At 46.2% G+C, this 15124-nt stretch overlaps 1 protein-coding gene across 7 annotated transcripts in view; it reads right to left on the bottom strand.

Moving 5' to 3' along the window:
* Positions 1–1582: 1582 nt before the first annotated feature.
* ZZZ3 (zinc finger ZZ-type containing 3) overlaps positions 1583–15124 on the bottom strand; it is a 108395-nt gene continuing 94853 nt past the window's right edge. For all 7 annotated transcript variants that reach the window (XM_077824350.1, XM_077824349.1, XM_077824351.1 and 4 more), the window contains 2 exons: positions 3356–3456; positions 1583–2925 (listed from right to left, as the gene is read on the bottom strand). In XM_077824350.1, coding sequence (XP_077680476.1) covers positions 2781–2925; positions 3356–3456 — 246 coding nt within the window. In that variant the 3' untranslated portion in view covers positions 1583–2780. The remainder of the gene's footprint in view (positions 2926–3355; positions 3457–15124) is intronic.

Below are 15124 nucleotides of genomic sequence, written 5' to 3'. Positions count from 1 at the left end.
CCAAAGTTTAGTGCCCTTTCTCACACTGTGTCAAATGCTGTGCACTGAAACATTTACAGTTGAATTCTGTTCAGTCAGTTTTCAGTCTAAGACTTCTATGGTAGGAGTCTCTGGATCACAGGTTGAACTTTCAAAGGGGTCTGCAACATCCATGTCAAATTGTGTAGGGGTCTGCAAATGAAAAAAGGTTGAAAACCACTGTCCGAGTCCATCAGGTACAGCCGCTGTGATGCCAATCTAGAACCAATGCAAACATTACATGGATCAAATATGCAAGTATCACACACACACACACAAGATTTCCCCCATCTCAGTAAGTAACACTGTTTTTGTGTAAGTATATTATATATTTGATATCCACCACTCTTACATATATCTTCATACACATGCATAGTGTGTGTGAGAGAGATAATTGTGTGTGTGTGCACACATACATACACACAAATATTCATTCAAATTAGAAACAGGGCTTTAATCAAGAGATTTTAACTAAGGGATTTCATGTCTGAATTCCCTCGTGTCTGAAACCCCCCACCCCATTCCGCCCTTCCCCTTCAAACTGTATTAACCTTTCCCCTGTGCACATTTGTAATTTTTTCCCCCACTTCTGTATTATGGTTATTTCCCTCTAAGAACATTTTAAAAGCCCTTCAAAAATAAGATGACAACAGATTTCTCTCTTTAGTAATCACTCTTCACCAAAACAGCTTCCATGACAGTAGTGTAACTGAGTGGGAGAACATAGTATTATATGTTCCCATGATATTATAGATTCTATCACACAATAGCTTTTGTCTTTCATCAAAGAGAAAAGTGAAATACATATGGTATCTTTGTTGTATTATATATCTTTAGGTTTATTAATTTCTCAAAGTATATGAGATGTTTACAGATGATGTATTACATCATTCAATGTTTTTAGTAACTGTACTATATTATCTACTCAATATATTATAGGCTTAAACTTATTTTCCTTAGAAACAAATAGTATGAAAACCTAAATGAAATTGTGAAATTTAACATTGTGATCAGGCTACAGTTAAAGTTACTATCAAATGCAATCAGCCAATTACCCTTCTTATTGCCATGGTTTTAAGCTAATGTGTTTCTTTTACATTCTAAATCACTCTGAAAATTTGAGTTCTTGTTTCAGTGGAAAACTAATACAGTTTAAAATAATGCGTGTTTCTGAATCACCAGCGATACAGTTCAATAAAAAAAGATATTAGTTCAAAAATATCACAATAATTACAAAGCTTTGCAGACATCAGCACGCTTTGAGATTAATACAGCACACCAAAGTTGCTAACGTTCCTTTCTTCTTCAGTCTGAAAAAACAACCACCCAATTTGTGAACAGGATATGAGAAAACCAAGGCTCTTATCCCGCAAGAGGCCGAGCACATTCTATTAGGTGCAGCGTACGTTCAGTTCTCACTGAAGTCAACAGTAGTGCCAAGTGCTGAGCCAGTGCAGATACGGGGCCTTTAAGTATTCATGTGACCTACTAAAATGTACTATTTTCTATTGTTAATGTTAGTTAAAAAATTAATTTCTACCCAGAAAGGAAATCACAGTAAGCATTCTATATATAAACAGAGCGTATCCACATAGTTTATTTCTCACAGTTCTCCTGACAATTGAACATTATTTAAGAACATACTGTATACACAGATAAGAAGAAACATACAAAATGTTTTAAATGATGCACAACAAAATCCAGCAGTATAAAAGAATGCATGTGAACCTTTGCTCACTGCTCAGGCTAAATTTAATCACTTGTTTAAATAGTAATAAAAATACAATCTTTCATGGATCTTGTGCAGACTACAAAAGAGGAAAATTATTACCATATATATGATTTATATTAGGCAGTTTTCTTTGATGAGTTGCACTACCAACTCCAAATGCAGAGGCAGAAGGCTGTGTACTTTATTTTAAAGGAGTTAATGTTGAGTATTAGAGACTTTACACAGTTACTACCACTGGCACTTTTCACCATATTTTGTACACGTCACATGATCATCTTATATAACATTACATTTAAAAAATATATCTGAGTGACAATTTTTTAACATTCACAAACCATGAGCTGGTTAAGGAAGCAATGCAACAGTTGCTCCCTGTAGTGCTTCACTGTTGGTAATAGAGTTCATTGTGGTAAAAAAAAAAAAAAAAATTAGAAGAAGTCAATGTGATTAAGCAGCTCCAATTTAATCAAGACCTGTAACCAACCATCACTGGAACAGTGAGTATTTTTTAGAGTATATCCTAGAAGCAAACACTGTCATTGGTTAAAACCTTGCCTAAAGAAGTCAGTTCCTGTGCAGAAAACTATTTCACAACAAAACTGCAAGCTACTAAACTGTTTTTATATAAATACTTCATCTTCTCTGGATCTCATAACCAAGTTCTTCAAAGCCTTTGGAATTTATTGTATCTTTAAATGCGTGCTCTCATTTCTGGCTCAGCCTTCTGTATATTTTTCCTTTCTTTTTTGTTTTGTTTTAGATTCACCACCTAAAAATGACTTAAGGTGGGAAAAGGAAAGTCTCCCAGTGAAACCTTCTGCACACTAGGAATGTTCAGCTGCTGTTCAGTGATCAAGAACCGTGACAGTTCAGAGCTGTAGTTTGACGAGTACACCCAGGAAGCTGTCATGCTGTGAGTGACATTTCAGGGAAAGCAGAGTCTTTCCAAAGTGTGCACGGAATTAACAATGATGCCATTGTTACTTTTCAAAGAGAATTGTAAGCCCAGGTAGTAAGTCTGCTTCCCATGTCATCTATTTGCTGGAAAGTAGTTTGGGTCAAGATAATTGTAACTGGTGCCTTGGGACATGCAGTAGTCTCTATCTAAGAATGTCTCTGCTCTGTAAATAGGCTGTAACTGGTGATCTTCCTTGTGAATCTCTGTTTCATGTAGACTGCAAAGGAAAGAAAACACAATTTGGCAAGTGAACTTATTTTTCATAATATATTCACTTCCAGAACAATGAATATATGTTTCTTTTTATTTTTTTAACTGACAGATGCATGTCAAATTCTATATCACACACCATTACTTCACAGTTGAGGATTTCAGAGAACATACTTTCCCTGTTTCATACTTAACAGTCCAAATATTAATTACTCTCTCCATTATACTGAAAGAATGCCTGACTTTCACACCACCAGAAAACACACCAAAAAGAACTATTAGAAACACACTTTACAGTTATAATCTAGTTACATCTAACTTTCAAGAGGTATCATGGAACAGATAAATCCCATATAGCGAAGAATTTACTCAGTGTTTACGCCTTAGAGGGTTATTCAAGTAATTGCAAATAAGAAGCATCAATGCTTGCTGCTCACCAGTCGGAACAAGAATCACAGAAATCCAAGGACATTTCTTGAGGGCAATCCTGGCAGTGCCACCGAATACCTTGAATGGGTTCAGTTCCGCAGTTGTCACACTGTGAAACATATTGAACAAAAAGGTAGTGAAAGAAAGAATTTATGTTAAAAATATATATAGTTTCATCTCAACCAATGTACTGCATTCAAAGGATAATAAAGAGCATGGTTTCTTGCAAAATCATCACCACCTGCAGATGAGCTCTGTATAATCCTGAAAGCTTGTCTCTCTCCACAACAGAAGTTGGCCCAATAAAAGATTATCTCACCCACCTTGTCTCTCTAGTATTTATAAATTAACAGATCCTAGGAAAGACCACTTGGACCGCTGATGATCATCCTACTTTCTGCTTCATTCCCCACTCCCTCAAGGCTCCCATTGCAATTATCCTTCTGGCCAACAACAGATGGACATGCTTTCCTCCGGAACCTATCAGTGTCAGTCCTAAACTGGCCAGATGAGTTGCTGCAGAGTGACACAAGGCAGTCCTTTCTAGCTCAGGGGTGAGCATGATGACCTTGCAATTCTCCAAACTCGACAATCTGAAATGCCTGAACTTGGGATCCTCTACATGCAAGCCAAATGTGGTATCACTAGACAGCTGCATTAGCAACCTTTTAAGGTAAGCTGCACGGAAGAATAAAAAACAGTTACTCACCTTCTTGTAACTGTTGTTCTTCGAGATGTGTCGTTCATGTCCATTCCAATCAGGTGTGTGAGCACGCACGTGCACAGCAGCTGCAAGATTTTTCCCTAGCAGCAACCATAGCCTGGCCACCCCCTGGAGTTGCGCCTTCATGGCACCCAATATAGAGAGCCCTGCCGACCCATCACCCCCGCAGTTCCTTCTTGCCAGCTACTCCGACAGAGGGGTAGGTGGGTAGGTATTGGAATGGACATGAACAACGCATCTCGAACAACAGTTATGAGAAGGTGAGTAACCGTTTTTCTTCTTCGAGTGCTTGTTCATGTCGATTCCAAATTGGGTGACTCACACGCCCAAGTTCAGGAAGCGGGGTCGGAATCATCCACTGATTGCAGCACTGCTCGTCCAAAGGCCGCATCGTCCCTGACCTGCTGGGTAATCGCATAGTGCGTGGTGAAAGTGTGGATGAAGGACCATGTCGCCGCGCTGCAGATTTCCTGAGTGGGGACCTGTGCCAGGAAAGCTGTTGATGAAGCCTGCGCCCTAGCGGAGTGCGCAGTGATCGGGGGTGCAGGAACTCCTGTCAGGTTGTAGCATTCCCGGACACAGGATGTAATCCGTGACAAAATGCATTGTTACAACACAGGCAGACCTTTCATTCTGTCCACCACTGCCATGAATAACTGGACTGATTTTCTGAACAGCTTAATTCTCTCGATGTAAAAGGCTAGCATCCTGCGGACATCCAGAGAGCGTAGTCTCTGCTCCCTGCCACTGGAATGCGGCTTAGGGTAGAACACTGGAAGAAAGATGTCCTGGTTCACGTGAAACTGTGACACAACCTTCAGGAGGAAAGCAGGATGAGCTGCACCTTGTCCTTATAGAACACAGTACAAGGGGGCTCTGAAGTTAGGGCCTTGAGTTCAGACACCCTCCTGAGGTTATCGCCACCAGGAACGCCATCTTGTAAGAGAGAGAAGGGAGCACGTTGCCAAGGGCTCAAAGGGTGGTCCCATAAGCCTAGAAAGGACCAGGTTGAGGTTCCAGGCTGGGACAGGCTGTCAGACATTAGGATATAGCCTGTTGAGCCCTTTTAAAAACCGGCTGACCATAGGGTTAGCAAACACCGAGCGGCCCTCCTCGCCTGGGTGAAAGGCCTAGATGGTGGCTAAGTGCACCCTTATCGATGACAACGAAAGCCCCTGCTACTTCAGATGGTGAAGGTAGTCCAGAATAAGCAGCACTGGGGTCCAGCGTCAGCGACGAATGGCGCAGCGCCAACCAGATTGAAAATCTCTTCCACTTGGCAAGGTAGAGGCTCTCATAGAGGGTTTTCTACTGCCAAGGAGGTCTTGTCTAACCTGGTCTGAACAGGAAAGCTCCATCGGGTTCAACCATGGAGCTTCCACACCGTAAGGTAAAGCGAGTTGAGGCTCAGATGTTGAAGACCACCATGATTTTGCGTCAGAATGTCCGGGAAGAGTAGCAGGGCTTCCACGGACATGTCTAGGAGAGATGTATACCAGTGCTGTCGGGGTCATGCTGGAGCGATCAATATAACCTGAGCTCATTCCCTCCGGTCTTGAAGAGCACCTTGTGAATGAGTGGTATGGGTGGAAAGACATATACAGGAGACAACGTCCTCAGTGGTGGAGGAACGAGTCCGCTCTGGAGCCCGGGCTGTGGTTCTGGAAGGAGACGAACTGCTGGCACTTCCTGTTGTGTTGCGTGGCGAATAGGTTTATCTGGGAAAAGCCCCACCCCTGGAAGATTGAAATCGCGACATCTGGGTGAAGGGACTGCTCGTGGCCATGAAACAACCTGCTGAGATGGTCTGCCAGCTCATTTTGTACCCCGGGGAGGTCCGATACTTGCAGGTGTATTGAATGTTCTAGACAGAAGTCCCACAGCATGAGGGCTTCCTGGCACAGGGGAGAGGACCGTGCACATCCCTCCCCCCCGTTTGTTAATACAGAACATTGCAGAGGTGTTGTCTGTCATGACTGATACACATTGTCCAGTTAAGTATGCCCGGAAGGCCTGGCAATTCAGGCACACCACTCTCAGCTCTCCGACATTGATGTGGAGAGCCAGATCCACCTGAGACCAAAGACTTTGAGTGCTGTGGTCTCCTAAATGTGCTCCCCAGCCCCTGTCTGATGCATCCGTCACTAGAGACGGGACGGCTGTGGACTGGCAAAGGGGAACACTGAGCATACCTCCTGAGGGTTGAGCCACCACAGGAGGGAGTCGAGGACCAGGAGGGGTAGAGTCACTATCCTGTCCAGGTGTCTCTGGCCAGGCGGTACACTGACGCCAGCCACGACTGAAGGTCTTAGTCTGAGCCTGGCATGCTGCACCACATAGGTACAAGCCACCATGTGTCCCAGAAGCTTCAGGCAGTTTCTTGCTGTGGTGGTGGGAAACTGTCTGAGGCCTCGAATGCTATCCGTCAGGGCCTGAAACCTTGCTTGCAGCAGGTATGCCCTGGCCTGGGTCAACTCCAATACTGCCCCTATAAACTCTATCCTCTGGACAGGGGACAGAGTGGACTTTGCTTTGTTTAAAAGGAGACCCAGGTTGATGAAGGTGGCTCTGATAAACTAGACCTGAGCCTCTACTTGGGTCTTGGAGCGGCTCTTGATCAGCCAGACGTTGTCGAGGTAAGGAAACACCTCAACCTGGTGCCTGCGCAGAAACACAGTGACGACTGCCATGCACTTGGTGAAAACCTGAGGTGCTGCTGACAGGCCGAATGGGAAAACTGTGAATTGGTAGTGGGTGCTGTCCACCGTGAACCTGAGATACTTCCTGTGGGGCTGAGTGATCGCGATATGAAAGTATGCGTCCTTCAAGTCAAGGGCGGCATACTAGTCTGCTGGATCCAATGAGGAAATGATGGAGACCAGAGAGACCATGCGGAACTTGAGTTTCTTTATAAACTTGTTGAGTTCCAGCAGGTCCAGGATGGGCCTGAGGCTGCCTTTAGCTTTCGGTATTAGGAAATACAAGGAATAAAAGTCCTTGCCCCTGTGCTGCTGAGGAACTTCCTTCACTGCCCCTAAAATAGGAGCGACTGCACCTCCTGGATAAGGAGTTGCTTGTGAGAAGGGTCCCTGAACAGGGACAGGGAAGTGGGGTGGAAGGGCACAGAATTGGATGGAGTATCCTCCCCTGTACCGTGCGGAGCACCCATCGGTACAAGGTAATAAGGGACTATGCATGGTGGAAAGGGGATAGTTGGGACGAGAAGGTAAGACAGGGTGGATCCATTTCCAGGTGTGGTACACGGTCCTCAACCGTGCCTTCGAAAGGCAGGCTTAGGTCCCGAAGATGGCTTCGGTTGTCCTGAGCTCTGGCCAGAAGGTTGACGTGGCTTTCTCCTGCCACTTCTGTTCTGCCTTCTGGAGCCATCTTGATAGTTCTGCTGACTGAACCTTTAAGTGGGCTGTGGCTGGAAGCGTCTCTGCAGAGTGGAAGGCGTGTAGAGGCCCAGGGACCTGAGGGTGGCTCTGGAGTCCTTCAGGCTGTTTAGCCTTTTGTCTGTCTTTTCCAAAAACAGAGTCTCACCCTCAAAAGGCAGGTCCTGTATGGTCTGCTGGACCGCAAAGGGGAGACCTGGAGCCACTAGCCTCTTCTCATGGATACACCCATGGCCATGACTCTAGTGGCAATGTCTGCCCCATCAAGTGCTGCTTGCAGGCATGTCCTGGAGATCAATCTCTCCTCCTTGACCAAAGCCGAGAATTCAGCCCAGGAATCTGAGGGAAATAACTCTAAACGTAGCCATTGCTGAGCAGGTACTATAGGCATACCTGCTGATGATGGCCTGTTGGCTGGAAGTGCGGAGTTGCAGTTCCCCTGTGGCGTATAACTTCTGCCTGAAGAGGTCCAGTTTTTTTGCGTCCCTATTCTTGGAGGAAGGGCCCTGGAAACCCTGCCTCTCTCACTGGTTAGCAGTGTCCACCACCACTGTACAGATGTTCGTAGCCCATGGAGGGCACAAAGTACCACCGTTCATTGAGCTTGGCAGTAGGCGGCAGAGAGTCCGGGGTCTGCCACAGGTTCTTGGTCATATCTGGGATAGTTTTGATTAGTGGTAAGGTGATAAAGGAAGGGCCCGAAGGGGCCAGGATGTCCACCATAGGGTCTGCATCATCTACAACTTCCTCTGCCTTAATGCCTAGACCCTGTGCGACCCGGTGCAGCAACTGCTGAAACACCCTCGAGTCTTCCAGAGCTGGGGCAATGGCAGTGTCTCATTTGAGGAAGATAAGGAGGCCACTAAGGAAGGTAGTTGCTCCCTTCCATCCCTGCTGGAGGGATCTCTTGAGCCGGTGGGGGCAGAGGTGGAATGGTCCGGTCATGGCACCATGAAAGGCATAGGTACAGGCATTGACGTCGGCCCCCACACCAGTGCCGGCTGCACTGTCTGATGGTGTGTGTGCGCCGTGGTTGTAATCGACATAGGCGTAGGCAGCATCCATGACGGCATCGGCGTTGGTGCCAGAGCCGGTGCCAAAGGTGCAGTTGGTGCCATAACCTGAGCCGCTGACACCTCTGGTGCCAAGGATGTTATTGAAGGCGGCGCCGCAGATGGTGCCGATGTCAGCAACAGTGCTGCGGTTGCTGGCATCAACGATGGAGATAACTGCTCAGCCACTGGATGTGGTGGGACAAAGGTTGCAGACACAAGTGAAGCAGCACCCGAGTGAGATCCTTGGCTCAGATCCATGGAGTCCAGAAGGGCCATTGAGCTGGGTTCTGCCATTGAGGGGTGCACGGCATTGGCTGGGACCTCCTGTGGTGCCTTGAGCTCCATCTTCTGCTCCTGCTATAGTTGTACTTCGAGGTCTCGGAATACAAGGACCAGGGCAGTGCTGCACCTCTTGACGTGGAGCGTCAGAAGCCCAGGGACCGACTGCGCTCCCTGGATAGAGGTGCTGGTGTCTGTAATTGCTGAGGCAACGGGGAGCATCACAACATCATAGCTGGCTTTCCCTTCAACTGCACAGTGCAGGATGGAGCCTGCAGTGCCGACGCCTTCTCCTGCCTCGGGGGTGAGAATGGTGCCATGAGTCTGAGCAGGTCCTGTGCTGCCTCAAACACTTCAGGAGTGGACAAAAACGGCAGGCTCTCTGAGGGATTTGGTGAGCTCGACAGGCCTGGACTCGACTGCCTCGCTTGGGGAGGAGTCAACGTGGCTGCCCCTTGAGTTTCGGAACCGTGGCCCAACTGTAGTACCACTGATGCCTGGTCTCTGGATCTAGGCAATGGGGATCGGCCTCTTTCAATTCTCTTCTTCTTCTGCACCAGCAATTGGAACTGGTACCAAAGGTTGGAGTGTCCCCAACACACTCCATGACAGTGCCTAGAGTCCTTAGCCGCGTCTTTCTTCGGTGCCTCTTGAAGAGGGCACCGGTGTGCTCCACACCGAAGAGGATGTGCTGGTGGTGAGATCCCCAGCACCGGGGTCCAACTGCGGTCAAAGAGCTGCCTCGATGAGGAGGATTTTAAGCTGCTGCTCTCTCTCTTTCAGGGTTCTTGGTTGGAATTTTCAAGGTTTCAAGATTTTACAGCGGTCTTTTTGGTGACCCTTGCCCAGACACCATAAACAGGATGTGTGGGGGTCACTTTTTGGTATGCACTTTGCTCAGTCCTTGCAGGTCTTGAAGCCCGGGAATCGCGGCATGCCCCGGAAGCAACAAATAAGTGGGGTGGGACGGAGAGTAAACCCCTGTAAATGAAACTTACAGCTGACTAACTATACTAAACTACATGATCTGAATAAACCACGTGAGTACAACAGAAGCAAGAGCAAGGGAAGTTCCACCTACCGTCACTGGCAGTTAGGGTGACCAGAAGTCCCGATTTTACAGGGACAGTCCCGATTTTTGGGTCTTTTTCTTATAGAGGCTCCTATTACCCCCCCACCCCGGTCCTGATTTTTCTTTTCAGACCTTGCATTCTGATTGCTGTCTGGTCACTCTACTGGCAGTAAGAAGGAACTGATTGGATGGCGGGTCAGCAGGGCTCTGTATTGGGCGCCATGAAGGCGCGACTCCAGGGGGCGCCCAGGCCGACCCTATGGTTGCTGCTAGGGAAAAATCTTCCAGCTACCATGCACGTGCGTGAACACACACCTGACTGGAATCGACATGAACAAGCACTCAAAGAACATCGTACATTAGCTTAGGTTTATTACACAGTAGCGTTTCCAAATTCAGTACATACATAACTTATACTCCATGCAAGGCTGGTAGTTCCACCTATTGTTAAGGGTGCCTGACAGTTCCCATGATAAGACCCTGATTTCAGTTGCTTATAACTCTGCCAAAAAAACCCATTTGGACTGAGATTTTCCATGCTGGGTATTAGCCTATGGCTGGTTTTTACTTATTTATTTTTAATTCCACCGAAATGGTTCAGCCATTTCCAAGAACAAGGCTAGGGAAAAAGTCTGTAGTTCTGCCCATGTTAAAAAAAAAATCATGAGACCTTTTTTACTTCTTGCATCCTCATGCTTTGGAGCAGGGACTTGAAGGGGGTGGCCTGTGTGTCATGGATGTGCCTTTTGCTATTCCCACGAAAAATCCAGCCAAATTTGTCCAAGTTATAAGCACAGGAGAAATCTCAGTTCTCACAGGCTCAGTAGAGACTTCTTCCATTTTACCAGTTAAATCTCTGAAGATTCCTTCCTCACTGAACATGCTCAAGCCTCTCACAGATCCTAATGCTGATTACACTCCACATGCACCATTCCCACAGAATGACTGAGCATGCTCCAGTCCAAGGCTACAGGGGTGAAAATGGACTTTCCCTGTAATGGGACTGAACTGCAACTGAAAGCAATGAGTCTTTCTTGTGCTCTCAGTGACTCCCCTACTGGCCACCAGTCAGTGTGGAGGAAGATGATGCCTACTTTGAATGCAGAAGGGACAAAAACTAGATCGGGGGAGGGAAAAGAGGAGACTGGGACTGGAAGTAGGGAAAAGAGGAGACTGGGACTGGTTGGCAAGATTGGGACTAGGACCAGGCATGGCAGGCCAGGACTGGTCAGGCAAGGAGACTAAAGCAAATTCCCCACCATAGCCTGGACCGGAACACAAGATTCCTGAGTCTCACCATTCTTGCGCTGACAGCAAATAACTGTGAAACCCTCTGGAAAACTGTGTCTCATCACCTCTCTACTGGGAGTCCCACAGAGAGGATTACACTCAATGATGGGTATCATTCAGTGCACAGGGCGGACCCACTCTGGAAATGAATGAGGGTTGTACAATAAAGGAGGCTGTTGTCTCCAGGACTCTGTTTCATTTGTTGCAGAAGTTGGAAGGTGTGTAGTGAATGAGGCAGAGGACTGGAGGAAAAGAAAGGATGGTCTCATGGTTAAGGCAGTTGAATGGTGTCCTAGAGAACTGGATTCTATCCTTTCCTCAGCCACAAAGTTCCTACATGATGCTAGACTGTCATAAATATAAAGGGAAGGGTAAACCCCTTTGAAATCCCTCCTGGCCAGGGGAAAGCTCCTCTCACCTGTAAAGGGTTAAGAAGCTAAAGGTAACCTCGCTGGCACCTGACCAAAATGACCAATGAGGAGACAAGATACTTTCAAAAGCTGGGAGGAGGGAGAGAAACAAAGGGTCTGTGTCTGTCTGTATGCTGGGTCTTGGCCGGGGATAGACCAGGAATGGAGTCTTAGAACTTTTAGTAAGTAATCTAGCTAGGTATGTGTTAGATTATGATTTCTTTAAATGGCTGAGAAAAGAATTGTGCTGAATAGAATAACTATTTCTGTCTGTGTATCTTTTTTGTAACTTAAGGTTTTGCCTAGAGGGGTTCTCTATGTTTTTGAATCTAATTACCCTGTAAGATATCTACCATCCTGATTTTACAGGGGGGATTTCTTTATTTCTATTTACTTCTATTTTTATTAAAAGTCTTCTTGTAAGAAAACTGAATGCTTTTTCATTGTTCTCAGATCCCAGGGTTTGGGTCTGTGGTCACCTATGCAAATTGGTGAGGCTTTTTATCCAACATTTCCCAGGAAAGGGGGGGTGCAAGTGTTGGGAGGATTGTTCATTGTTCTTAAGATCCAAGGGTCTGGGTCTGTAGTCACCTAGGCAAATTGGTGAGGCTTTTTACCAAACCTTGTCCAGGAAGTGGGGTGCAGGGTTTTGGGAAGTATTTTGGGGGGAAAGACGCGTCCAAACAGCTCTTCCCCAGTAACCAGTATTAGTTTGGTGGTGGTAGCGGCCAGTCCAAGGACAACGGGTGGAACATTTTGTACCTTGGGGAAGTTTTGACCTAAGCTGGTAAAGGTAAGCTTAGGAGGTTTTTCATGCAGGTCCCCACATCTGTACCCTAGAGTTCAGAGTGGGGGAGGAACCTTGACATAGACAAATCTCTTAAACTCTTCATAGACAGGCACCCAGAAAAGGAACACACAATTAGTGAGACCCAGGGATCTGATATGCAGAAATGCTGAGCACTCGGAGCTGGAACTGAAATCAATGGAAACTGTACTTAGCTGTACTTATATATAAATATAAAGTGCTATATAATGCTACGTAGTCTGAAAAATGAGGTTCTAATCATTTCAAACTGGGCACTCACTACTGGGGGCAACTTTTGACCTTAATCTCAGGTCTGTGACCGAGCCTCAGTTCCCCATCTGTAAAATAGAATACCACACACACCCCTCTCCCCCGCTCCAGTTCACAGGGCTGTTGTGACAATTAATTAATGTTTGTGAAGCACTCAGATACTAAAGCGATGAGCACCAAAAAAAAGCCCATGAAGAAATAAACAATTGTGTATTCTGACCAGGGTTTCAATAATGTGCAGTAAATGAGGCAAGAAGCCACACTTTGAACAATCAGGAAAAAAACTAATTATTGAATAGCTATTCATTAAGTAAGCAACGTCCACACTGGGCACTGAATGAGCTGGCAGTCCCATGGAAAAATACAGTATGTGTTCATGTAACTAAAACTGTATCATGATGCATACACACAAGGGGGACAAATTATGGTTGCAAAGACAACCTTAATTCTGGCATTGCCTAACTTCTGAGTGCTTGATTTAGTAACCTTAATAACATTTTGAATATAGTACATTAAAGTACTAAATCAGTAACTCAAATTACTTTGTCCATTATATTTCATAGCTAGAATTGCAATATTCTTGCTCAAAGTCCATATTTTATATTCTGAATGACAATAATAGCATTCATTTAAAAAAGCCTCAGCTTTCCAATACTGTGACATAAGTCTGTCAGTATCAGTATATTACTAGCCTGATAGTCTCAGTTTTCAAGTGTATGTCAGTCTCCTTGGACTGAATAACCTTGCATTCTTATGGAAAAGGCTACTACCAAAAAAGCCCAATAAGCCCTTTCTCATCTCTAAGGAGTCAAGGCAATTCCTGCACGACTGCATACATGGGGAACAGCCATAGGTGAACGTAAGTTAAAGGACTTACTGGTACGCTGGAGTCCTGAGCAGGGAGCTTGGCCTCAACTGGAAGAGGCAGGACCTTAAATCCCCGGGCCCTTTAAATCCTGATTTAAAGGGCCTGGGGCTCCAGCTGCAGTAGTGGCGGCTGGGAGTCCCAGGCCCTTTAAATCACCCCCGAGCTACCAGCTGCAGAGGCAGTTTAAAGGGCCCAGGGCTCCAGCTGCCGCTACTGCAGCGGAGCCCCGGTTCCTTTAAATCACTGAGGAGCCCGGGGACTCCAGGCTGACACCGCTACCCCGGGGCTCTGGGCTCTGGCAGAGCTTTAAAGGTAGTGGCTGCTGGAGCCCCGAGCCCTTTAAATCCCAGCCTGAGCCCTGCTGCCCAAGCCCTTGGGCAGCAGCAGTGGGGCTCCGACGGCGATTTAAAGGGCCCCGGGGCGGTACCAGGGGCTGGAGTCCCGGGGCCCTTTAAATCACTGCCAGAGCCCCACCGCCGCTACCCCAGGGCTTTAAATTGCTGTCTGGGAAAGCCGGTCCCGGTACGGCGCACTGGCTCTTGCCGGTATGCCGTACCAGGGCGTACTGGCTTACTTTCACCTCTGCTACAAAGAAGCCTGTTGGTAATGACTGAAAATCCTCAAACTGGAACAGGTATCCTTCCCTTTTCAATGTTGCCTAGAAACGGATGGTGCTGCGGATAGCACATCTCTGTATGTTAAGTGTAAAAATATTATTTTTATTCATCTCATACCAACATCATTTTATTTCCTTGCTTGAATCCTCTCTTCAAAAATTGCCTGGAGCTGGCCCAAATGCTGCTGCAATTTTTCGCTGCACCTACAGCCTCAGTACACTACCTATTGAGCTACCAAAGTTATCATTCCACATCTCTGGCTTTTTTTTCCCTCAAAAGGAGAAATTCCTGAAAGACTATCTTTTTAAGTGACTGGGAAACTTTGCTACTATAAACTGGGATTAATTTCACCCTTAAGGTTTAATACTCCCAGTACCCCAAAAGAGATTATATTCCAAGAGGATTATATTTCACAAACCAGTGCAGATAGCTGTAGTCATTTATTTTTCTTTACAGCGAGTTTTATTGTGCTGTCTGTACATTTCTAAGACAAAATCCTGCCTTATGAGATTACATATTTCCATCATTATTTTTCCTATATATCTATCACTCTGAAAAGGAAAGTTTCCTATTTTCTTAGAAAATCCAATTCCTGCTAGTTTTTAAAAAAATGCTCACACTAAATTGAATACAGTAGAACCTCAGAATTATAGAAACCTTGGGAATGGAGGTTGTTTGTAACTTCGAACAGCATCTTCACCTACTACGTGTAAGTGGCTTCCCCGTGCATGTGGATGGGGACAGGCAGCTGGTTCAAGCCCTGACTGCAAGGGTGATGAGTGAGACACCCTGAGGCCCTACGGCATCAGTGAGTGCGCCGTGCAAGCTGTGGCCCTTTAAAATTGAGCTGCTCGTCCAGAGCGCAGCATGCTGGCAGTAGCTCGGGCTCACGCTCCAGGCCAGACACTGGCCGCAAGAGCAGAAGCTCCCACCCCAGCACCGGCAGCTTCCTTGCAGCATAAGCAGCTTGGGCTGTGGCAGCTTCTTTC

The sequence above is a fragment of the Eretmochelys imbricata genome, chromosome 8 (genome assembly GCF_965152235.1).
Source record: "Eretmochelys imbricata isolate rEreImb1 chromosome 8, rEreImb1.hap1, whole genome shotgun sequence".
Classification (NCBI taxonomy): domain Eukaryota; kingdom Metazoa; phylum Chordata; order Testudines; family Cheloniidae; genus Eretmochelys; species Eretmochelys imbricata.
Note: the sequence above shows the minus strand (reverse complement) of the source record. Positions and strands in the feature narration are given on the sequence as shown.